A 26,928-nucleotide genomic window follows, 5' to 3' on the forward strand; every position below is an offset into this window, starting at 1 on the left:
TTCTTTTCTTTTCTTTTCGTTTCTTTTCTTTTTTCTTTTCTTTTCTTTTCTTTTCTTTTCTTTTCTTGAGACAGAGTCTCACTCTGTTGCCCAGGCTGGAGTACAGTGGTGCCATCTTGGCTCACTGAAACCTCTGCCTCCCAGATTCAAACAAATCCCCTGCTTCAGACTACTGAGTAGCTGGGATTACAGACACCTGCCACTGCACCTGGTTAATTTTTGTATTTTTTAGTAGAGACAGTGTTTCACTATCTTGGCCAGGCTGGTCATGAACTCCTGACCTTGTGATCCACCCACCATGGACTCCCAAAGTGCTGGGATTACAGGTGTGAGCCACTGTGCCCAGCTGCCTAGGTTTTCTTCTAGTTTTTCTATAATTTTGGGTTTCACATTTAAGTCTTTAATCCATCTTGAGTTAATCAAGCAAGAGAAATAAATAAAGCATATTCAAATAGGAAGAAAGGAAGTCAAATTGTCTCTGTTTGGAGAAGACATGATTGTATATTTTGAAAACCCCATTGACTCAGCCCCCAAACTCCTTAAGCTGATAAGAAACTTCAGCAAAGTCTCAGAATACAAAATCAATGTGCAAAAATCACAGTCATTCCTATATACGAACAATAGACAAATAGAGAGCCAAATAATGAGTGAAATCCCATTCACAATTGCTACAAAGAGAATAAAATACCTAGGAATACAACATACAAGGGATGTGAAGGACCTCTTTAAGGAGAATTACAAACCACTCCTCAAAGAAATAAGAGAGGACAGAAACAAATGGAAAAACATTCCATGCTCATGGATAGGAAGAATCAGTATCATGAAAATGGCCATACTGCCCAAAGTAATTTATAGATTTAATGCTATTCCCATGAAGTTACCATTGACTTTCTTCACAGAATTAGAAAAAAAAAATACTTTAAATTTCGTATGGAACCAAAAAAGAGCCCATATAGCCAAGACAATCCTAAGCAAAAAGAACAAAGCTGGAGGCATCATGCTATCTGACTTCAAACTATACTACAAGGCTACAGTAACCAAAACAGCATGGTGCTGGTACCAAAAACAGATATATAGACCAATGGAACAGAATAGAGACCTCAGAAATAACACCACACATCTACAACCATCTGATCTTTGGCAAACCTGACAAAAACAAGCAATCAGGGAATGATTCCCTATTTAATAAATGTTGCTGGGAAAACCAGCTAGCCATATGCAGAAAATAGAAACTGGATCCCTTTCTTACACATTAGACTAACCATTTTCAAATTCAAAATAGCTCCTCCAACTATCATCATCACATTCACTTTTCAACAAACAAAAAGAGGAGTAGATGACATATATCTTTTCTATCATCATAATTGAGATATGAAAAACAATAGTTACCTTCTCAATCCATTGGTCAAAAAGTTGTCACAGTAAAAAGGTTCAAGGAGGACTGAGGAAGGTAATCTTTAGGTAGGTGTCCATAGCCTGGCTAATATTGAACTTCAGTTTCTGAGGAAAACTATCAACATTTATGTGGTAGACCACAAATAGTCTTTTCTCCATACATAGTGACAAAACTAACCTTTTTATGAGAAGTTATGATCCATTCATATAAGTTCTTTAAATTTGTGCAATTGTTATAGGAAATCGATATTTTAGCACAGCCAAAAATAACACTTCTTTTTAGAATAGGAATTCATTCTCCTTTCTTGTTCTAGTGAGTATTTGCTATGGTTTTTTTGGCAGAATTACGTACTGGACTCAGAGAACAAAATAGGTATTACTTAAAATTTCTAAATTTATTGTATATAGAGCTGATGCTGTCAATATTAGTCATGTGTACTAACTTTCAGAACTTGTTACAAATGAAGGTCTTAAAAAACTTTCCTCTAACCCGTACAACTTCAAGACCTTTAAGAAAAATTGACATGATAGAGAAGGTTATGGTGGAAAACTTGTAACTTAAAACTTGTAAGCCATCTGCCATATATAAACAGAACAAATAGGAAACGAGTGTTATGAAATGTTGGAAAACCGGCAGCAAAGGATGGCAATCCCTGAAAGAAGAGAAAAAGAAGACAATAGAAAGATGAGGCATATAATTGTCTTGGCTTTCTTCTTGGCGGCATCCGTTGACATTGATGCAGAAAGAGAAAACTGAAGGTTCTCACTGAACTAAGGATCAGAGAAGTTGGAATTTCAAAAAGTTGCCAGCTGGAATTTGTAGAGAAGAAAAGCATAAAGTAGAGAACTCTGCAGAGACAGCTACGGGAATCTAAATACAGATCTGCTGAGGCTTTGGCTTAATGCCTAGGATGAAACTATTCAAAATCAGGCAAAATTTTATGACTAAGGAAACAACTACAATCAGGGAGCTTACGCTTAAAAGCTACAAGAGCTTAGACAAGGATAGGTGCCATATGAGTTAGATTAAGCAGAGTGGAGAGACTTAACTGAAAAAAGCAGATTGGGGAGATTTCATAAAACACCTCATACTGAATATCAGAAGGAGAGTGAAACAAATCCCACTGTAAAGGCTACTCTAGACAGACTCAAATACAGTTTTTTTTTTTTAAGTCTCAAAAAGATTAAATTGATGCCTAAACAAAACTCAACACTTCTCAAAGGAGTTCAGCAAATCTATCCTGTCAACAATGTTCAGCATTCAATCAAAAAATTAACAGATGTGAGAAGGAGTGGAAAATATGACTCATGCAAGAAAAATGTCAGTGAATATAAAGAGACAATAAATTTCAGACATGATAAAATTTGCCGGCAAGGACTTTAAGTAGCCAGTATAAATATGTTTAAAATTTTAAAGGAAAACACAAATACAATGAAAGAATAAGTAAAAATTATTTTTAAATAGAATTTATATCATGGAAAAATATAATATCTAAAATAAATTTAGCAAAAAAACCTCTGGTAGAGAATAACAGCTGATTAGACATACAGTTAAAAGAAAAAAATATGACCTTAAAGTCAGAGCATAAAAGCTATTGAAAGTGAAGTACAGTAAGTAAAAATGTTGAAGATACATAGAGAAAAAAAAGGAACAGAACCCAGTGATTTATGGGAAAATATCAAGCATACACACATGCCCATAATTTGAATCCAAATGGATGGAGAAAACAGAAATTTATTTGAAAAAATAATGGCAAAATGTTTATTCAAAGGTTTTAAAAATGTATATCCCAAATTCCAAGTAGCTGGGTTATCTCTGGCAGAAAAAAATCCAAGTAAAGCAAAACTAACCAAAGCTTACCATATATAAATTACTGATACCCAATGATAAAGCGAAAATCTTAAAAGCAGTCAGATAAATGAAAAAAGAAAAAAAAAAAAGACTAGAAATACTGGAAATATAGGAGATGTCCTGTGAGAAACCATGCAAGTACAAGCCAGAAGACAATAGAATATCTATAAATTGTTGAAAGAAAAATAAAAACCAAAAACTATCTACTTGAAATTCAATATTCTAAGGGTGGGCGCAGTGGCTCACGCCTGTAATCCCCACACTTTGCGAGGCCGAGGCGGGCAGATCAAGAGGTCAGGAGATCGAGACCATCCTGGCTAACATGGTAAAACCTCGTCTCTACTAAAAATACAAAAACATTAGCTGGGCGTGGTGGCGGGCGCTTGTAGTCCCAGCTACTCAGGAGACTGAGGCAAGAGAATGGTGTGAACCTGGGAGGCAGAGCTTGCAGTGAGCCGAGATCATGCCACTGCACTCCAACCTGGGGACACAGAGTGAGACTCGGTCTCAAAAAAAAAAAATAATAATAATATCCAACAGAAATATTATTCAATTAAAAAATAAAAGTAAAAATACCTTGACACAAACAATGGCCAAGAAAATGTATTAGGAGCAGATCTGAACTTGAAATTATTAAAGCATGTTTATTAGGGTAAATGAAAATTCAGAAATTCAGTTTTACATGAGAGAATGAGGAGGATCAGAAATGCAGTTGTTTTGTTCTCTTGCCTAATTTTAAAAACCTCCTTGAAAGATATTTAACTTCTAAAGCAAAAATGGAACAACATATTGTGTGTTTTATAACATATGTAGAAGTTAAATGTTTGATAATATTATTACAAAGGATGATAATGGCAGAGATCAAGGAGTGCTGTTTTAAGGTTCTTACTTTATACATGAAGTGGTAAAACATTATTTTAAAATACATGACAATATGTTAAGTTTCATATTGCATGTGTGGCTTATAGCAATGTCTAACAAAAATTTTTAAAAAGGTATAACTAATAAGTCAGTAGTAGAGATAAAATGGCATTCTAAATGTTATGGAACACACCAGAGGTCAGTATAAAAGGAAATATTGAATAAAGAATGAATGAGGCTGGGCATGGTGGCTCACACTTGTAATCCCAGCACTTTGGGAGGCCGAGGTGGGCAGATCACCTGAGGTCAGGAGTTTGAGACGAACCTGGCCAACATGGTGAAACCCCCTCTCTATTAAAATACAAAAATTAGTGGGGCATGGTGGCAAGCGCCTGTGATCGCAGCTACTTGGGAGGCTGAAACAGGAGAATTGCTTGAACCTGGGAGGCAGAGGTTGCAGTGAGTCAAGATCGTGCCACTGCGCTCCAGCCTGGGTGGTGGCACAAGACTGTCTCAAAAAAAAAAAAAAAAAAGGAAAGAAGGAAGGAAGGAAGGAAGGAAGGAAGGAAGGAAGGAAGGAAGAAAGAGAAAAGAAAAGAAAAGAAAGAAAGAAAACATGGATGTGATCATTTGAAAATGAATTGCAAACCCCAGTGAGAATAAGCCCAGGATATAAATGTTTAAGTTACCCCAAAGTCATCAATTTTCAAGGACTTCTTTTCCCGAAAGTGACCACAATAAAGAATCAGGGAAAAACTTGGCTCTTTGGAATTTACATGTAGTTTAAACTTTTGGACTTTCTTTAGATGTTAAATTATAAGGGCAGAATAATTTAATTTTAGATATTAATTACTCTGGACTAATTTTTTGGAACTTTAATTTCTTCAGTTTTATTTCTCTGTGGGAATTTAATAATTAGAATATTTATGTGTTAATTTTTGAACATGTCCAAATTCTTGCTATTGAATAATTGAAGTATCTTGACATCATGATTTAATTTAATCACAGAGCCTCTGAAGAACTCTATTGAACAGTGTAACTGAACATAATTTAACATGAGAAACAGCATATAGAGGGAATTTTGAGGCTTTGAAGTTAATTAATTAATGTACTGTTTTATTATAGTTCAAAGTCTTCTGTAAACAAACATAGTGCCCACTAGTAGTTCTTAGGGGAAGCTACAATAGAGAAGCAATTGCTATTGAGTTAAGGACTTGAAATTTATTTAAAATATGAATATCTCCAAAAGCAGCTCTGAGAAAAGACCCTAGGTTCCACTAGTTTTGATTTGAGAAGTGATCCCAGGAGGCACAAGTGTGAAAATGGGAAAAGTTAGACAATGGAAAGGAAAACTACAATAAAAGGTAAGAGGAAAAGGGGGATGCATTCATGAGATTCATAACTATGGGGAAAAAAGGACTGGATTCTAGTGTGGACCCCTTGAACAATGTTGAATGCCCCTCAGGAATTTCCCATTGAGTGAATGGGTAGCTGTGCTTCTTACTCACTGATTTGTGTCCCTCATTGGTTAATGAGGATTCCTGAGGACATCAAATCCCTGGCATAGTAGGGCTGCCTTGAGTGTAGTTGATAAAGATTCTTGTGCAGTTAGGTTGGGGCAAAAGTAATTGCAGTTTTGCCATTAAAAGTAAGTGCAAAAAAAAAAAAAAAAAAAAAAAAAAGCAATTACTTTTGCACTAACCTACCTAATAAATAAAATCTTAAGGAACAGTGACAGACAGACAAGCTTTGGCAGCAAGTAGTTATCAAGGGACATTCACCATAGATGAGGAGGCCTGTGTGGGCTGTGGAGCAAGACATGAATACTGTCTGCTGTGGGGCCTCATGTGGCAAAAGACTGAAATGATACATGGCCAATACCACCCGCCAAGCAAGAGCCAATCGCCTAGATGACAAGCAATGGAAAGTTTTAAATCAAAATTAAAAGCAAAAAGAGTTGAAGAATATGAAGAAGGGAAATGTTCCCACCTGTTATCTTTTTAGGAGGGAAACTGTAGTTCTCAAAATTTATCTTCAGAATTACCAGGAATGTTTGTTAGAACACACATTGTTCTACACCCTACTTAGAGTTTCTGATTTGTAGCCACAGATGAGCCCTGAGAATTTGCCTTTAAAACATGTTGCTGTTGCTCCTTGTGCACGAACCACAGTTTGACAATCTGTGAGCAAGGGTAACCCTCTAGTTTCTCACTCTCTCGTGTAGTAACTCTCAGTGGGAGGAGAAGAGAGGGTGAAGGAGACCTCTTACTTCCTGCTCTGTAGATCTCACTGTCTCACTTTCTAGATTTCTCTGCAGTCTGGCCAAACTTAGATAGGAAGCTTTAGCAGACCCAGGGCAGATATTCCAGTATTGCCTATGACCAAATGAGGAAGCTGAATTCTATGATGCAAAAAAGAAAGCTATTGTTGCCCCAGACTTAAGCTGGGTTTTCTAAATAATAGCTTTTTCAGTAATGAAGGTCATGCTTTATATCTGTATATCTGATTCTTGTGTCTTTCTTACAGATGTTTCCAACTTTGAAGGAGAAAAATCGGGGTGTTGTATATAGACATCTTGTAAAACCGACAAACAACAACCATTTTATGCAGAAGTTTTCTTATTTCAGTAGAAAAAACATCCACACAATATTATGTATGAGGGCTTAAATAATTTGAATGGGAGAGAAGTAACAGTGTGCATATAGTTTTACTGTGAATACGGACACGCTTTCTGCCCAGAGGGGAGTGTAAACACTGATGACTTTTAAAAATTTCAAACATTCTGTATGAAACATTCTGTACGCTTAAGATCTAAAGATGATTTGCTTTATGTAAAAAGAGAAGGAAAAGCATGAAATGAAATCCACTGGTAGAGTCAAGCTACTTTGATTTATACCTAATGTTTCTTCAGACAACGGCACAGAAACACTTTCATATTTCAATAATCTAATTTTGCATTATTTGAAAAGGAACAGGGCTATAGATAGACTTTTATTTGGCTTATGCCCTAGGATATTCAAATAGACTTTGAACTTCAAAAAGACTCTTTTACTAATTCCAATAACTTGTGGTATTTTCAGGGCTTGTTATGGTAATCAATGACATATTTTATTTTTATTACAAATTGACAAATTGTTAAGATAAATATTTTAAATTCTGAAAACCTGATTTTCTAAAGGTGCTTTTAAGCTTTTCTAAAAGTGAATGAAAAATATAAGATGAGTTAAACCAGTTTTAGAGATTTATTGGATTCCATAAATGTGCTATTTGGTAGATAATTTGCATTTTCTTGCATTTTGATTGTATTTTATCCAGTATCATTCCTCATTCCCAACTACTGTTTGTTGTTATTGACTTATAACACTTGAGTAATCCCAAGTTTGCTATACTTCTTGACATAAAAAACATGCGTTTAAAGTTCTTATGCCAAATACAAAACATCATAAAACCAAAGGAGGGGAACACCCCAAAAAAGAGACAGTACTCATTTTAGGGCTGTGGTTGTGTAACTTATCCCACCATTTCTAGATATGTTATTATAAAGTGTCATTATTCTAGTTTTTGTTTGGCGAAATATTTTGATAGATCAGAAACTTTGTAAATAAGGTGGATGGTTACCTACTTGATTTTTATTTTCCCTTTTCTTCTAGATAACATAATCTTTATATTGTTGTGGGTGGCAATACATCACAGTCAGAAAAATATATTGTGCCATGTGTTTTCGTTTAGGGAGGATCAATGGAAGTTACCACTGGTGCTTTCATTAAAACCTTTTTAAAAAGTGCTTTCTTGGCTGGGTGCGGTGGCTCATGCCTATAATCCCAGCACTTTGGGAGGCCAAAGAGGGTGAATCACGAGGTCAGGAGTTCAAGACTAGCCTGGCTAAGATGGTGAAACCTGTCTCTACTAAAAAAAAGAAAAAATAATAATCAGGAGTGGTGGAGGGCACCTGTAATCCTATAATCCCAGCTACTGGGGAAGCTGAGGCAGAGAATTGCTTGAACCCGGGGGTCGGAGTTTGCAGTGAGCCAAGATCGCGCCACTGCACTCCAGCCTGGGCAACAGAGCAAGACTCGTCTCAAAAAAAAAAAAAAAAAAAAAAGTTATTTCTCATGTGCCAGGTGTCATTTCCTCCTTCCTGCCTCTTCCTGTTTCCTTGTTGAAAGGTCTACAGAATTTTCACAGCCATTTTGAAGTCAGAGGATGAGACTGAGGGTAGAAACTGTTTGCTAATCATAATAGGGGAAGCTTATGATACTGAAGACATTATAGATCTGCCATCCCCAAACCGCCCTATCTTTTTATATGTTAGAAGAATACACTCGTATCTCCTTTGAGCCCCTGGCCTTTTGGGTCTATGTTATAGCAATTAAAGTTAATCCCTCACTGTTAAAAACAAATATAAAATGAACTTTGAAACAAACTTATTGCCTTCCCTTGTTGATATAAATGCAGCAGAACAAGTTTTTGATCAATGATAGTTGAATTTGATAAATCAGTGATATTTTATACCTTATTTCTCCTAGTGGTTAAGACTAGAAGTGGCAAATTAGATTAGGACATTTGGGCTGCTTAAAACCCTAGCAAACCTTAGTGGTCCACAGAGTCCTTTATATAGACTTGACCTAACTAGAAACATTTTTTTAGAAACTGAAAATGCTTCGAGTGAGGGTATTGCATATTTTCCTCTCTAGTACCTTATTCTAGTAATATTTGATCCTTGGGAATGCCAGTCAATTTTCATGTCACATTTATCATGTCCTCTCCTGTGTCCTTATCTCACACTTAGTCTGTGACCTACCGTAATCACTCCCTTGTAAACTTATTTAACTTCTTCACTCCTAACTATCCCCCACTTACTCACCTGACAAACAAACGCTCGCTAAATCAAAGTCTTTTTTTTTCTCTCATGGCTACTTTACAGTCAACCACAACAGAAGGAAAACATACTTCATGAATACTACAAGCTCTCCCCAACATACCAACTACATATTGTTATTTCAATCACCCTCCTGCATTGCAAGATAATTATTTGACATTTCCTTCCCTCCCACAACCATTAAAGCTATTATAAACTCTTCACTTTCAACCATTGGTATTATTCATTTCCCTGAAGAAAATTCAGGTAATGCAAAAAGGACGTCCTCATGCTCCTGCACTGTGAATCTTTTCCCAAACAGTGTGTCTTTCTCTGTGTTTCAACAGAGGAACTATTCATCTTCCAAAGATCAGTCCGTCCTTCTGTGAATTAGATCACATCAATTTTAAATTTAATTGATTTGTTACTATAATTATCCTTTTTGTCTTATAAATTATCTGCTTTTCATCTTTACTGGATTATTCCCATCAGCATAAAAGATGATCACATCTATAACTTTTATAAAATCCACTCCCTTGAATGCAGGCGCCTTGCAGCTACTGCAAAGTTCTCTCTTAACTTTCAGCAAATGTTCTCCTTTAAAAGAGTTAATGATAGACGTGTTCTTTATTTTTTCACTTTCCTTTCTCTCTTGAATTGACTATAATCATAGTTTTATCACCGATACTTGGCAAAAGCTGGTCTTGGAAAGGTTAATAATTGCACACAAGTACTGAAATCTAGTGCTTAAATTATACTCCTCATCTTGTTTGCCCTCTCAGCAATGATAATATCATTGGTTTTCTCTCCAAACCCCATCCCTTCCTGAAAATCTTTATACCAAGAAAGTCAGAGCAGTTTAAATGTTATGGGACGTAGTGGAAAGAAACTGGTTTTGCTCCCTGTGGGATATTGGTTCAGGGACCCTTGTACCTCGAAAAGGAAAAGCATTGGAGTTCAGCACAAGAAATCACTGCTAATATTGAATTCCTTTTCATTAATTCATAATGCTAAGGCTGATGGGGAGCACTCTGTTTCTGAGACCTGATTATTTCTTTATTCCCATATTCCGTCTTCAGAAAAACCTGAGATCAGAGAGTAAGCAGTTCATTCACGGGAGGGGATGAAATAGGGAAGCTGCCCTTCACCAGTGCTGCTCAGTGCAACCTTGCAACATGAAAGCCCACAGTTTGGCTCAAAGTCTCCTCCGTGGGTTTCTCAGCTGGGGCATGGCAAATGAGTAAGTTATGTAAGAAACCTACATCAGACATGAATGAGGAGCAGCAGCTCCTAAAGAGCAGCCGTTTAGAATAGTTGTCACACTTTACCACGTATCATAATTTCCTGAGACGCTTTTCAAAATGCAGATTTCAAATCAGACTTCCTGAGAGTGCTGGTGAAGGCCAGGGTTCTGCACTTGTGATCTTTTCTTTTATACAATTCTGATGCAGGTGGGGAACATGAACCATACACTCTAAAAACTACTAGGAACTCTTACATGAAAGAACTAGGACTGGGAGTGAGGATAAGAGATAAAAGACAGAATTAATTGTTAGCCAAAAACAAAATTGGAGACTCTCTCTCTCTAATGTTGAAAAAAATAAAAATAAAGGGCAGGACACTAATCTTGTTGAATAGGCGAACAGTCAGTAAGCATTCGCCACAAAATAGAAAGTGAGGGCCAGATGTGCAAGAACAATTTCCCCATGAATGCAGCATTTACATAGAGGGAGGAGCATCCTCAGCACACACTTGTCCTACTCCCTCAAGATTGTGTATCAGCAGGTATAATTACTATATATATGAAAGTCCATCTCCAAACATCTGAGGCCACTGGGAACAGCATGAATCAACTTTGCGTCTTGCCTGCTTTCTTCCCTGGTTTCATGGAAAGTTGGGTTCAAAGATTTGATTATGTCTAGATGCCAACTATATTTTCACCAGAAACCAAGAACTAGATCTGCTCCTTTGGAGTGTCAACAATAGTTAGATTGCCCAATATGTTCAAACTTTTTGGAACATTTTGTTAATTGATTTCCGGTACACGTACTTCTCATCACAGGGTTCTCCTTTTCAGTCTTCTCCACTTGTTAACCTCAGATCCACGGCTCAATCCTCTGACTTCATATCCATCTATACTTATTTCTAACGTGACCTAATTAAGCTCAGATTTATGACTTTAACTGCAATTTATACATATTGATATTACCTGAACATACAACTTTGGGCTTTCATGTTCCTCAATTGAATACTTGACATTTCCATCGATAATTATATTTAAGTTATCCTAAAATTTAATCTCACCCAATCCCAAAATGTGTTCCTTCTTCAAAGCAGTAAATGGCACACCCATATACTTAACTGTTTCCTTCAGATTCCTTAAGATCATTTTTTAACTCTCGCACTCACATGCTATTCCTCAGTGATACTCACAGAAGTACTTCTATATATTCCAAATGTGACCACTTCTTTATAACTCCACCATTAAGACTATATTTTAAGCTACCATTATCTCTTACTTGGACACTAAAATAGTCTTTAAACTATTCATTTGTTTTTTAAAAAAATCAGAATGTGCTACTCCATATACTAAACACTTCGATAGCTTCCCCTTATATTTAGAATGGAAATCCAAATATTTACCTAGGTCCACAGGGATCCATGTGATCTGCCCCAAGGCTACCTCTACAAGCTCATTATCTGCCACTCTCCTCTAAATTCATGCTCATCACACTAGCCATCTTGCTTTTCCTACAGAAAGCCAAGTAAGTTTCTGCCTCCTTTTTATAAATCATAGAGTATATTAACATATATATTACAATAAATTATGGAAATGAAATGTTTACTAATAAGTCACATATGCAATCCTGTATTAATGCTAGTGAATAACTACAATTTAAATTAAATCAGAAATAAAGAAAAAAAGAAAAGCTCTGATTGTAGGAGTGATATCAGCCCACCTGGTCCACATTCATAGACAGCCAGTAAATTAACCATCAAGAGTATAACATTTGCTATACATGAATAATAGTAATCTATATCATTAATGCAATCAATTAAAGAGATGATCTATTTAAAATTTTTGTTTCTAAAAATTTATGCTTGCCTAGTTGTTAATATTCTAAACTAAAAAATAATGTAAATTTCTTGTGTTCTAATTTTCCAATTAAAATGAGTTACTTTAACATTTTATGATAACAAAAATAGGACTAATTTATAGTGCTTATTCACTTGGAAACCTTTTTTTTTTTTTTTTTTTTTACTTAAAAAACTTTTACATTATCAATTGAGTCTCAAAACTTGAAATATTATTAGTACCTTGCAAAATTAAAAAAATAGAAGGCTTCCCTTCCTAGTAAACTATGGTATTCTTTGAATAGTCAGGGTAACAAAATCATTTCTTACCGTTCACTTGGAAGATGTGAGTCTGATAGACTTGTTCATAGCCATCTGCATAGCAGGTGTAATTGCCCATGTGAGTTGTGGTCACCTTGGTAATGTACAAGGACCCATCATCTCCAAAATCCTATTAAAAAATAAAATAAAACAAGGTGTTTGCATTTTGAATTAATTGCAACAATTTCATTTTTTAAAAGGCGTATTCAGGTGCAAAACAAATAGACTCAAATATTGTTTTAAAATTATCAAAATGAGCATTGTTGGGTGTATAAGTGTAAAGGATCTGTAATTATAATTTTCTAACAATATGTTTTGTTTAAAAAGCCTCATCTCAACTCATAAATATAGCTTTTAAATATTTATTTGAAATGTGTGTTTAATATATAAAGTAAGTTAGTTTCCACATATGTGTTCTAATTTAGTTCCCATGTTCAAGATTAATACAGGCCAGCCAGGCACAGTGGCCTCACCCCTGTAATCCCAGCACTTTGAGAGGCCAAGGCAGGTGGATCACTTGATGTCAGGAGTTCAAGACCAGCCTGGCCCACACAATGAAATTTACGTACTAAAAATACGTAAATTGGCTGTGTGTGGTGGCACACACCTGTAGTCACAGTTACTCAGGAAGCTGAGACAGGAAAATTGCTTGAACCTGGGAGGCAGAGGTTGCAGTGACCTGAGAACGTGCCACGGCAATCCAGCCTGGGCGACAGAGTGAGACTCTGTCTCTAAATAAATAAATAATTACAAATTAAAAAAATTTTTAAAAAGATTAGCACAGCTATAAGGTGTTTTCTTCTTATGAATGGCTAAAACAAATGCCTGTTAACTGCATTCTTCACCCTTGTAGTTATCTACTACTTCTATATTACTTAATTATATATTTACCAATAAAAATAATTATTAAAGCAGTGTGATCTCGGTGATAACATTTATAGACATAACATAGAATAGCATTTATTTTCCAAGCCCAGATACCATCAACACATTTGCATAAAATAACCATACCACTTCAAAATAATGGAGGTAAATGCATAACCATTTTGAAAAAAAAAAGAAAGGAAATAAACTTGCACTGTTAAAATCAAATCCATGAAGCACCTCCAGAACAGCAAAGATCAGAAAATTTTCTCTTCCATTACAATAATGATTATTCTGGCAAAAATTGCCAAAATCTTTTTTTTTTTTTTTTTTTCAGAATTCTGGAAATAGCGAAAGGCTCACAATAGCCCATAGAGTATTTATTCAAAAAGTGGCTGGCTCCTAATAAGAATGGCAAAATTTATGTGGCATTTTAACTTTACTTCCTCAACACCTCTCCACAGCCGCATGGTGGCCTTGAACTAGGCTCCCTGAAATTATGCCAGCTATGAAAATCATCATCCTAGAAGACATTGGAAGGGAAAGAGCAAGTCAGAAGCTCCTCCAAGACCTCATCCTGAGAGAATTGTACCTGTTGGATAGATTAGCAGCTCCTCAAAAATGTACATTTTCATGACTTCTTTTTATTTGAGCTTTGAGCAACGCTTAAAGCTCACTCTGTGTAAAGAGTCCCATCCCTATCCCTAATGTCTGTGTGTGTGTGTGTGTGTGTGTGTGTGTGTGTGTGTGTGTGACAGGGTTTCCAGGCTCTGCAGTGCAGTGGCATGATCTCAGCTCACTGCAATCTGTGCCTCCCGGGTTCAATCAATTCTCCTGCCTCAGCCACCCGAGTAGCTGGGAGCACAGGGTCACGCCATCACACCCGGTTAGTTTTTGGTTTTGTTTTGAGATGGAGTTTCGCTTTCGTTGCCCAAGGTGGAGTGCAATGGCATGATCTCATCTCACTGCCACCTCTGCTTCCCGGGTTCCAGCGATTCTCCTGCCTCAGCCTCCCGAGTAGCTGGGATTACAGGCGCCACAGGTGCGTGCCACCACGCCTGGCTAATTTTTTGTATTTTTAGTAGAAACAGGGCTTCACCATGTTAGCCAGGCTGGTCTCGAACTCCTGACCTCAGGTGATTCAGCTGCCTCAGCCTCCCAAATTGCTGAGATTCCAGGAGTGAGCCACTGCGCCCAGCTAATTTTTGTATTTTTAGTAGAGACACTCGGTTTTCACTATGTTGGCCAGGCTGGTCTTGAACTCCTGCTTCAGCCACCCAAAGTGCTGGGATTACAGGCATCAGCCACCACACCTGCCCCCTAAAGTCTTTATTGAAAGGAAACAACAGCAGTTGTTTAACATTACAACTTTCTGCAACAGAGATACTAGTTGTAGATAACAGTAGTGTTTGACTAAATAAACATTACAAGATAAACCTGAGGAACGGACTCTCCGCAGGGAAATTTGTAGAGTTCCACAAATTCCTAGGAGTCTACAAGGCCACACAAATGTGCAGGACTGTGTGCATGCTCAGCAGAGACGTGTGAATCCCTATTCTCTCATCTCTAGCTGCACATAAGGCTCTACACAAGCAGAAATTGGAGGCTAAGACAGAGTCGTGAACTATATAGGAACACTCATATTGTAACACAAAACAGAGATAGAGAACCTCAGCAAAGCCTGGGAGACTTACTGATGCAAGGCATTTAATTAAATCCCTGTTCAATAGTTAGCTCACCACTAAGAGTGAATCTCAACAGCCACACACAACATACCAAAGAAAAATAGGTAAATTCAGCTTTACAAAAATTAAAAATTTTTGCTGCTCAAAAGACATCAAGAAAGTAAAGAGATACCCTGTAGAAAAGAGGAAATATTTGAAGAAAATTTATCTGATAAGGATCTTCTATTCAGAATATATAAAGAGTAATTACAATTCAACAATCAAAAAGCAAATAGGCTTGGCATGGTAGCTCACACCTGTAATCCCAACACTTTGGGGGGCCAAGGCAGGCAGATCACCTGAGGTCAGGAGTTCGAGACCAGCCAGCCAACATGGGGAAACCCCGTCTCTACTAAAAATACAAAAATTAGCTGTGCATGGTGGCACATGCCTATAATCCCAGCTACTCAGCAGGTTGAGGCACAAGAATTGCTTGAACCCAAGAGGTAGAGGTTGCAGTGAGCTGAAATCGTTCCACTGCACTCCAGCCTGGGTGACAGAGTTAAACTCTGTCTCAAAACAAAACAAAATAAAACAAATAGTCTAGTTAAAATAACAGGCAGAGGATTCAAACGAACATTTCTCAAAAGATTTACAAATGAACAATAAGCACATGAAAGCACGTTCAGCATTACTAGTCACTAAGGATATGCAAATAAAAACCTCAGTGAGATACTACTTCATATGCTCTACATTGGTTAAAATAAAAAAGAGACAATTGCAGATGTTGGAGAGGATGTGGAAAATTTGGAACCTTCACACATTGCTAGTGAGAATATTAAATGGTGCCTCTGCTTTGGATAACAGTTTGGCCACTCCTCAAAAAGCTAAACTAAGTTACCTAGGACTAGCAATTCATTCCTATGTACATACCCAAAAGAACTGAAAACATGTCTGATACTTTCTGTATGCAAATGTGCATAGCTATATTACTCATAAAAGGCAAAAAGTGAAAACAACCCAAATGTCTATCAATGGATGAATGGATAAATAAAATGTAGTATATCTATACAATGGAGTATAGATTATTTGACAATAAAAAGGAATAAAGTACTGATATATACTGCAACATGAATAAACCTTTCTTTTCAGCCTTAGGGCCTTTGTATGAATCTTGAAATTAATATTCTAAGTGAAAGAAGCCAGACACAAAAAGCCACAAATTGTCTGAGTCTGATTATATGACATGTCCTGAATGACCACATCCATAGACATAGAATACAGATTTGTGGTAACCAGGGACTGAGGGGATGGGGGAGGGGGAATACCTGCTAATAAGTCTGAAGTCCTTTTTGGAGGGATGAAAATATTCTAAACTTTGACAGCCATGATGGCTGCACAATTTTGCTAATATAGTAGAAAGCACTGAATTGCACACTTTGAATGGGTTAATTTTATGGTTTGTGGAGAATAGCAGGGTAAAGCTGTTGTTAAAATAAAATCTATATGAAATACTTAAATACAAAAAAAACCACGCCATAATAAAACTATATATATTCTTAGTTAATGAAATCTTCACTGAGTATGAAAAAAATTAGAAATCAAAAAAGAAAGAATAATTGACGTATTTATATGAAGAAGAAACACTTTTGCATTCCAAAACATTGCTATCAGCAACAGAAAGCTAGTTAACCACAAATTATCGAGACAAAACTCAATGCATTTAATCTTTATTTATAAAGCAGTTATCAGTATGCCAGACATTACTGTAAACACTTCACAAAAATGGACACATTTCATCTGTATATTAAACCTATAAAATAAGATCTAGTAATCTTCTCCCACTTTATAGCCAGGGATGCTAAGATGTCAAGTAAGCTACTAGTTCCGCTTGGCCTCTAATTAGCAGAGCTAGGATTGGAAACCAGGTAGGCTTACTCCAGAGTCTGTGTTTCATGCTCCCACAACACACTGCCTTCCTTGTCAATCATAAGTTGAACTCGGGGATAAAAACAGGAAGAGAGAACAAAGAGGAAATTTGAGAAAAAAATGCTCAAAACAAAAAAGGTAAAATATACTACCAGATTTGAAGAAAAAAGGCTGGAAATGTAGTGAGAGTGCATGTGCCCATAGAAGAAAGGCTGGGTAGATACGCTGAAGTTTGAGTCAAAAGGCAACATTGTAAAACATGTCAACCCCTGTATTCAACCCCTTTTCTCAGCTGCAGAGAATGAGGATATGAGGTGCTGGTACAGAAAATTCTTTTTATTATCATTATTATTATTATTATTATGCTTTAAGTTCTGGGATACATACCATGCAGAATGTGCAGATTTGTTACATAGGTATATAGTGCCATGGTGGTTTGCTGCACACATCAACCCGTCATCTACATTAGGTGTTTCTCCTAATGCTATCCCTCCCCTAGACCTCCAATCCCCGACAGACCCCAATGTGTGATGTTCCCCACCCTGTGTCCATGTGTTTTATTGTTCAGCTCCCACTTATGAGTGAGAACATGCGGTGTTTGGTTCTCTGTTCTTGTGTTTGTTTGCTGAAAATGATGGTTTCCAGCTGCATCCATGTCCCTGCAAAGGACATGAACTCTTTCTTTTTTATGGCTGCACAGTATTCCATGGCGTATATGTGCCACTTTTCTTTATCCAGTCTATCAATGATGGGCATTTGGGTTGGTTCCAAGCCTTTGCTATTGTGAATAGTGCCGCAATAAACATACGTGAGCACGTGTCTTTATAGTAGCATGATTTATAATCCTTTGGGTATATACCCAGTAATGGCATTGCTGGGTCAAATGGTATTTCTCATTCTCGATCCTTGAGGAATCACCACACTGTCTTCCACAATGGTTGAACTAATTTACATTCCCACCAACAGTGTAAAAGCGTTCCTATTTCTCCACATCCTCTCCAGCTTTTTAAGATGTGATTGGCAAATTTTGAATATACTTTACTGTAAATAGTCTTAAAGATTTTTTTCCCAGATATTTACTCTGAGGATTTACTTTCTAAGAGTTTTTTGTTCATTGCCTCTTCCCAATTTTAATTTTGGATTTAGAATTTTTCATGTTTATTTCTAAATTTTTAATGTGTTGCTCAGTTTTAAATGTTATATACAATATTTATCAATAAAAAGTGAGCATTTATCTTCACTTCATTTTTGTAAAATGTAACTAATTGTGTCAGTATCTTTTGGTAAAGAAACTGTTTTCCCTCTGAAATGTGATTTTTAAAAAATATTTATATCTTTAAAATATGATAGTATCCACTGACTTACCAAAGTTCACATGATAGTACTCCAAAACCATATCTGATATAATTTCTGAGTTTACCTATATTTATGCTAGGTGAATTTCTGTTAAAAATAGCTTCCCTCAAACTGACACACACTACAGATTTATTGAAAACAAGAAAATGATTATGGAGCTACTGAATCTGGCCTTGAAAATGATAAAAATCTTCTGACAAGGAAAAAAAGATCAGAGAAGAGAAAGAGAGAAAGATAAACGGGAGAAGAGGAGAAGGAGGAGGAGGAGTCAAAGAAGAAGGGATGAGGAGAGGGGAGGCAGAAGGGGAGGAAAAGGAGGGAAGGGGAAACATATTGTACACTCTGGCTGTCATATGGTTTAACTGAATAAACCTTCATAACTCTCAATAAAATATAAATCCTCAATATCATATTATATAAGATCAATCATACCACATTTCTACAACTCCCAGAGGAAACTGTCATGTTGCTCCTCTCACTGATTTAATGAGGGAAAGCCTTATGAGCTACACAATCGGAGAGGATTTGGAGCTTGAACCTCCACAAAAAGTAACTATTGATACAAATTTCACAATATAACTCCAGCTTTCACCACAGGCTACCATTAAAAACAGGGGTCATACAGACAGAACACTGTTAGGGAACTGAAATGCTAAATGAAAAGACAAAAGACTGTACCCCACGTGAACAGTAAGCAGATATTTGACATGTTGTAGAGTATAATGGGGGAATGCCAGACTTTCGTATAAATTAGTTGAGAAAGATTAGAGTCGAGTATTTTTAGAAAGATTTTGAGCAAAAAAATAATTATTGATGACTAGAAATATAATAGCAAGATATCTAGTCTGCATAACATAGACATAAATGCAGGGCAAGAAAGTGTAAAACTCATTACAACCAGAAAATATCATGGAGACTGGATCACAACAAAGAATTAGTTCACTGGAGAAGAATAATTTAAAACAATAGTGAAAACTCTGAATATATGTGGATGGTATTTGTGATTATGTTTATGTTCAAATATGCCAAACTGTATATTAATATTTTAATGTGTATTTTCAGATAATTCTTTTAAAATTTATTGAAAACCTGAAATAAACAACTTTCCCGTATGTCCTATAGAGCTACCTAGAGAGTACAGTCTTTCCCTTTCTAGTATAATCTAGATTCCTTCACCCAATGATGTAAAAATTATCCAAGACTACAACTTTCAAGGTGTTTTATTGAAATCTGTGTTATTCCATAACACCAAATCTCTTTTAGTTACACTGCTCTTCTTTCTAAAACAGCATATCTAAATTACCATGACCATTTCTAAGCTATATTTGTTTGTTCATATTTTTATCTCTTTCCTCTAAATGGAATTAAAATATTCCAGCCAAAATTTTCTTGAATACACAATTTTATAAACACCTTTTCAGGCAGCTTTTTGAATGAGCTAGACTTTAACTAATATCCTCTTATCAGTTTGAATAAAGCGTAGATCTTTTCAATATATTTAAGATAAAACACCATATTTCAGTCTATTTAAAATGAATAGTAAATATTTATTGAGCATGTAAATATGTCGAGTGCTATGCTGAAGAATTTAAACGAAACATGAAATTTTATCATTTAAACAACTTTGTCAAAAAGGCCCCATTATTAATCCCATTTTGCAGATAAGAAAACTAAAATATACTGCTGTTGAATAACTCAGTTGTGGTCACCAAACAAGGTGAGGGGTCTCATATTAGCATCCAAACAGACTGAAGAATTTAGCTGTTCTTTTTATATAATTCTTAACACATTCTCTTTTTTTAGATTCTCCATTAACTTTAGCCAAGCCTCAAATTTGTACTTTGAGTTTTGTTACATGTATAAAGACATATCAAACCTACTCTTTACCTCCATTCTGATACAGCATTTCTGATCTTTTTATTTTCTCAGCAGTTTTCTAATCTTAAATAGATCAAAACAAATGTGTGATGTGGAGGCTCAGCCATAGTTGAGAGTTATAGCCTTAGAACAGACAACGTGAATTCAGGGACAAAATCTTCCACTTATTCCGAACCCTTGTTACACCTTTATAATCTGACTGCCAATAGACACTCCATAAATATTTCCTCAGCGATTAAATCTTTATGAGCTTCTACACCATTACAGAGTTGCCTTAAGGCATTGATGTCTGGAAAGAGTTTATAGGAAAAAAAACACAAAATCATTTATTTTGTTGAGTTGATTGCTTATATACTTTTCAAGGTAGTGTAAATGGGAACTTTGGAAAAAAGAACACCTGTAGCACGTATGTAAAATTGTGAAAATTTTTATAGTGACTACCAATTGATTATAATCAATTATGTAAGAATAACAAAACATTTAACAACCTATAGATGATGAGCACTGGTTAATCAGAATGTACAAGGCAGTAAAAACCAGGTATTGATTATATCAATACATAACAGCTGAATTTCAGGCCTGTATTTAACCACATGTTTTTAATCATATTGTTTAGATTGCTTCAATCTAAAAGATGTTTCATCTGTTATAAAATGGTAAATTTTAAATGTTAGCCCACTTTCTTTTTCATATTATGTTCCTCCTTATAGTTCTAAATTGTATGCTACCAATATTATTTGCACTTTAAATACAGTTTTCTGTATAAAATACATATTTTGATATACACTGACATTAAAGTAACTTCGTTTCAAATTCTGAGTTTTCTAGTACATGCGTTTACTTTGCAATACTGTAAAAGCTATTTTCCTAGCTTTTTATGTAAACAAAATGTATTTTCATAAAATAACAATAAAATAAATTTAAGCAAACTTCTACATATTGAGATTGACTAGTGTAGTATTATCTCACAGTAGATAAGATTTTCTAGAAACTACGGATTTTTCTCAGTAACCTATTTACTAACATGCTTAACATAGAATCAGTAAACAACACTGTGATATAATAAATAAAATACATTTAATTTGGTAAATACATCATTTTAAAAACTCCTTTCCTTAAAGTAAATTGTTTCATGAATCAATTTAAAAAGATGCAATAGAAAAGAAATGTCAACCAACATGGATTGAAACTATTGCTTAAAATTATTAAGTAAATGAAAATAAAACAGCTGCATTCTCTGGTATGAAAAGCAAAACCAAAATGATGAGAACTTTGTGTAAAAATATTATTAGATAATAAATGTAAAATAATTAATTTTATTTTTTAAACTTAAGAAAATAATCCTGCAAAAAGGTTCTAATATCTTCAAATTAATTGATATGTTCTCTTCTTGACCACAGTTTTCAGAATTCCTTACTGTTAGTATAATAATTTAGGAATAACTACCTCTCAGAATAATCAGGGAAAGGGGAAACTTTAATGAAAACACCTACAAGTTCTAAATGGTTGTCAAGTTTCATGAAGTCTTATAAATGCGGTTTGGAATACAATGTAATTTGTTAAAAGTAAAAGGGTCCTAGAAATATAGAAGTTTCTACAGTCACTCTTGAAAGAGTTTTGAATGGAGTAAAATGACCTGCAGGTATTTCTCTTGTTAGAATAAAAAGAAGACAAGCAGAAGAAGCCTATGGCAGTTGTCCTGAGTAGACACTTGTACAATATGTAGACCCAGTGCAATAGGTTATGGAGTGCTCATAGGTTATGAAAAGCTACACAAACTGGGTAAGAGGTGTCCCTCAAATTCTAGCGTGGAGAAGGTAAAGGAAAGTAGAGTAGGCAAAATGAGAATAGTAGGATTTGTAACAATTGCTATGAAATCACAAAAAGTTCACAAATACAACATACAACATGAACAATATTCATTGAGAACATGATAATAGTTTATTGAAAGGTATTAAAGAATATCTTACTCAGTGGAAAACATGACTAGAACTCAATATTTTAAAGGTATCAATTATTACTAAATTAATCCAAAATTTCAACACAACTTCAATTGATAAAAATCAACATGTTGTCTGGGCACAGTAGCTCATGGCTGTAATCCCAGCACTTAGGGAGGCCTCGGTGGGTAGATCAACTGAGGTCAGGAGTTTGAGACCAGCCTGGCCAACAGGGCAGAACTCCGTTTCTACTAAAAATACAAAAATTAGCCAGGTGTGGTGGTATGCACCTGTAATCACAGCTACTTGGGAGGCTGAGACAGGAGAATAGCTTGAACCTGGAAGGCAGATGTTGCAGTGAGTCAAAATTGCTCTATTGCACTCCAGCCTCAGTGACAGAGTTAGACCCTGTCTCAAAACAAACAAACAAACAAAAAACACATTTTTTGAGGAAATCGAAAGTTGATTTAGATTTGTAAGACAGTGTAATAGAGCATGAAAAGCCAAGACAATCCTGAAACAGAAAGAGAAAACAAAGATGACTTCCCTCTACTATATATCAAGACTCATCTACAAGATTAAAACTAAGATGAAGTGGTGTATTCAGATAAAGCGTCTCTGGAAACAACCAATATTCTCAGGTCTCTCTTCTTTCTCTGTCCCAAGAAATAGATAAATGACAAGTATATAGATGACAGATAGATAGCCATGCCACATTTATGATATGTGACAGACACAGCATGGCAAATTAGCAGAGAAAGATTAGTCTATTAAGTATACAGGGCTGAAGCAACTAGATAAGTTTAGCCATACAGAAAATTCTCAACTGGACTTCTACCTCACAGCATACACAAAAATCAAGAGCAAAGGAAACAGTACAAATATGTAAAAGACAGAACTTCAAATATTTTCATATAAAATGTAAGAAAATATCTTTATAATCTCAGGTATTTGGATATTGGATGACATTTTAAATTGAGAGACAAAATGAAATCATTTTAAAAGTAGTTTACAAATTAAACTATGTCAGAATTAGGAATTCTTATTTGTAAAATTACATTATCAAAGCAATGAAAATACAAGCCGTAATTGGACAAAGCAACCCATTATCTGTGACTGATAAAGGAAAAAACAAAAGACTGACAATTCAATAGAAAAATGAAGATGTGAAAAGTCATGTCCTGAAAACGAAATCACAAATATCACTTATATTTGTAAAAAGATGTTCAATATCACTACTAATCATTACAATTACATTACTGCAACAACAAGGATGCCATTTAAACATCTATTAGATTTACAAAATTAAAATGCCTAATCCCAAGTGCTGACTGAGATGTAGAGCAATGGAAAGTCGCATAAACTCATAGTGAAATTGTAAATTGGCAAAACCAGTCTGTAAAATATAAACTCAAATATGAGCATATTATACAACTCAGACATAAGAATGTACACACATAAATTTTGCTATAGTAATGTTTATAGCATCCATTTTAATAATAAAAATCTGGAAATAACTCCCAGGTACAACAGATTAAGCACACAACACAATCATGGTGAATAATAACACTGCTTTTACAAAACCACTATTCCAAGTGTTTTAAATATATGCAGAGTCAGATTTGCCATGAAGCTAATAACGTCCAAGTTTATTAAGAGCTCCTCATTTGGACAAGCCCGTTTCAAAGATCTGATAGTAGCTTTGCAATGTGTGTATATGGCCATATATTTCTGTAAAATTTGCAAATATATTTATGATTTGCTGTAATTTCTTTCCTCTTTGGAAGTAAACATCCATTTACATAGCTAACTGTTATTTATAATTTGTATTCTTTCTCCAAAATGTAGGGGATCTTGCACACATGTACTCCACAACTTAAAGTATAATAATAAAAAAAAAAATTCAAGACGACTCATATAACCTTGAATCATTCCTATCTATATTATTTACGTATTGACACTACCATAGTTTACACATAAAGAAACAAATTTCAGAAAGTTTAAGTAACTTCCCTACGAAGGTTAAGTTCACAGCACAAAATTCAAAACTAGGTCATCTAGCTCTACATTTCACGCTCTGAAATATCATATTTACATAGCTAGAGACATCAATATGAATGAATCCCCAAACACAATGTCACTAAACACACACACACACAAACAGTATGCCTCCATTTATGTAACATCCAAAAATAGTAAAAAATAAACTGTATGTCTTAGGGATATATACATTTATGGTAAAAAGATGAAGAGCAGCAAAAAAAGGGTTAACATATAATTCACAGTAGGAGTCATATGCACAGGAGAAGAAGGAGAGTATAATGAAGAGAAGCCTATAGGAGGTTTCAGATTCATTGGTAAGGGCATATTTTCTAAATGGTCGTAAAATCTAGATGTATCATTTTTTTAATTGTAAGGGACCTACATAAACCCTTTGTATAATACTGAAATGCAAAAAAACTGAGTTAGTAAAAAAATCAAAGTAAGCTTTACATAAGTATCTCAAAGTGAACAGCTTCCCCTATGTATATGCAGAATATCCCAGTTTCTTGTTTCCTAAATCAACTTAGATTGTACTTCTTAAAAATTAATGCAAAAAAATCTCATTTAGGTTTTAAACTATATTTTGCCATGTTTTGAAAGCGAGAACACTTTTATTTTGGTTTCATCAAAAATATTCTTAACCGAATGGCTCAAAGAACCTAAAATCCTGGTAACTCTTGTATCATTAGTAAACGAATACAGATTCCAGAGTTCTGGCCTTATCTTGGTATATAAATGGAAAGAGTTTCTATCCAAACAATGAGATGAAGCTAAATAATCTACATAATAATTTCTTTCTGGAATCCATCTGAGTGCTAAATTTGCAGATCAACTAACTATCCCCAAATTCAAGGAACCCTGGAGCCTCTAAAAAGAGATGAGACACCAGCAATTATCCACCTACAGTAGGGCACTGGAAGAAAACAAGGCACCATGCAAGTAGGCACAAAAAAAAAACAACGAATTTTTTAAAAATAGCTTAAAAGCTGAACTTGCACAAGTTGTAAGAGTATAAAACCCTGGGAGCACAGACATAGAGGACAGTCACTTTTGCAGTCTCTTCTTAATAGACCTTGCAATTTTCTCTTCAGAAAGACTGGGGGCAAGAGAGGCATGCCTCATGATACAGGCCTGGTGTTGAGTAACAGCTGATGCTGAGGTGAGAAACAAAACAAAACAAAACAAAACGAAAAAAGAATTCTTACCTGCATCCTTTCCCCTAGTGACATAAAGTATTCAACCGCTTAAAAAAATAAAAAAAAAAGGCAGTCAATCCTGTCCCTTTCAAAACACAAGTGAAAACCCACTGAGTTTTAAAAAAAGAGAAAGACCCTCCTCGTTCCAGAAAACTAAAACAAAACAAAACAAAACAAACAACAACAACAACCAAAAAAAAACCCTTACCAACATGAACAAAGTAGGAACACTGAGAAAATTCTGCTCACAAGGCTTAGAGGCATATAACTACCTAAGGTTGATACTGAGTGAAAAAATGTATAATACCCCCTTGTCCTGCACCACCCATGCTTGCAAAGAACCAACAAACAAGCAACAGCAAACTACTGCTGGTAGAGGGACAAGAGCATGAGAAACAACCTCTGTTGGGTGCAGGCTCACAGGGAACACTTAAAACAGAGGATGGACCAGGCACAATGAAGAATTTGATCAATCAATACAGCTCCCACCACAAGCACAAAGTAACACTAAAGGAGTAAGTACATTGTAATCATAGTGGCTAATAAAACTAAAGCTTAGCTTCTCAATAAAGATCTCCCAGAAAAAGAGGCATGCCTACTTCCAGGCATAAACACTTTAAACTTGGTCACCCCTACCTTGCACAGAGTATGTACATTTCAACTAAAAATTATGAGACACACAAAATAGAGAGAAAAAATAATAGGCTGTTAAGAGACAAAACAATCAATGGAACTAATCTCAAATATAATCCTATTGTTGAAAAAGATTAGAAAGTGGATTTAAAATAACTATTATTAATATGTTAATATTTCCAACGGAAAGGCCTGAAGAAATCCATGAATGGATGGGTAATGTTAGCAGAAAAATGGAAAAAGCAAAAAAGTGTTCAAAGACATGCTATAAATAAATAAGACACACACACAGAAAAAAAAAAGAAATAAAAAAGCATGTGCACACACACACATACACACATACACACACACACACACACACAGAGAGAGAGGATTAATGCATTAATACTGTTGGAAGACTTATCAGTAGTCCTGACACATTGAAGAAAAGACTCAGTGAACCTGAATATAAGTGAATGGACATTATTGAAATTAAAACATAAAGGGCAAATTAGTGGGAAATAATAGAACCGGGTATCCAAAATAAATCAGTCAATATCAGTCTAAAATAAGTACAATGGGAATCACCAAAAGAGGAAGAATAGAGATTAGAATATTTGAGATTAGAGATGAGAAATTCTTGATAAGGAATGGTCAAGAATTTTCTTTAAAAAAATTAATATTTTAAAAAGCCAGAAATATATTTATACTACAGAGGACCAAAGATAAAGAGAAATGTTTGATTTCCAGAAAAAAGACACACATTACATACAGAAGGGCAAATGTAAAAATTGCAACAGGCTTCTTATCAGAAGTTACAAAAGTCATAAGACAATAAAGACTGACATCTTTAAACTGCTAGTGTATGGATGAAGCAGGGATGGGGGGAATTAAGGAACTGTCAGTCCAGAATGTCATATACAGCAAAAGGACCTTTGTAGTATGAGGGAAAAGAAAATTTTGTTCAGCCAAAAACTGATAATTCATTAACAGCAAATCTGCATTGTAAAAAATCCCACAGGAAACCCTTCAGGAAGAAGGAATGTAATACCAGAAAGAAAGTTGGATGTGTACAAATAAATAA

The 26,928-nt window shown here is 35.2% G+C and overlaps 1 protein-coding gene across 1 annotated transcript in view; it reads right to left on the reverse strand.

Moving 5' to 3' along the window:
* The window catches only part of FSTL5 (follistatin like 5), a 268,181-nt gene that overhangs the window by 189,584 nt on the left and 51,669 nt on the right, over positions 1–26,928 (reverse strand). Inside the window, exon 3 of the mRNA XM_025385806.1 lies at positions 12,372–12,492. Within this exon, the coding sequence (XP_025241591.1) occupies positions 12,372–12,441 (70 nt within the window). The 5' untranslated portion in view covers positions 12,442–12,492. The remainder of the gene's footprint in view (positions 1–12,371; positions 12,493–26,928) is intronic.

Source organism: Theropithecus gelada, chromosome 5, assembly GCF_003255815.1.
Source record: "Theropithecus gelada isolate Dixy chromosome 5, Tgel_1.0, whole genome shotgun sequence".
In the NCBI taxonomy this organism is placed as follows: Eukaryota; Metazoa; Chordata; class Mammalia; order Primates; family Cercopithecidae; genus Theropithecus; species Theropithecus gelada.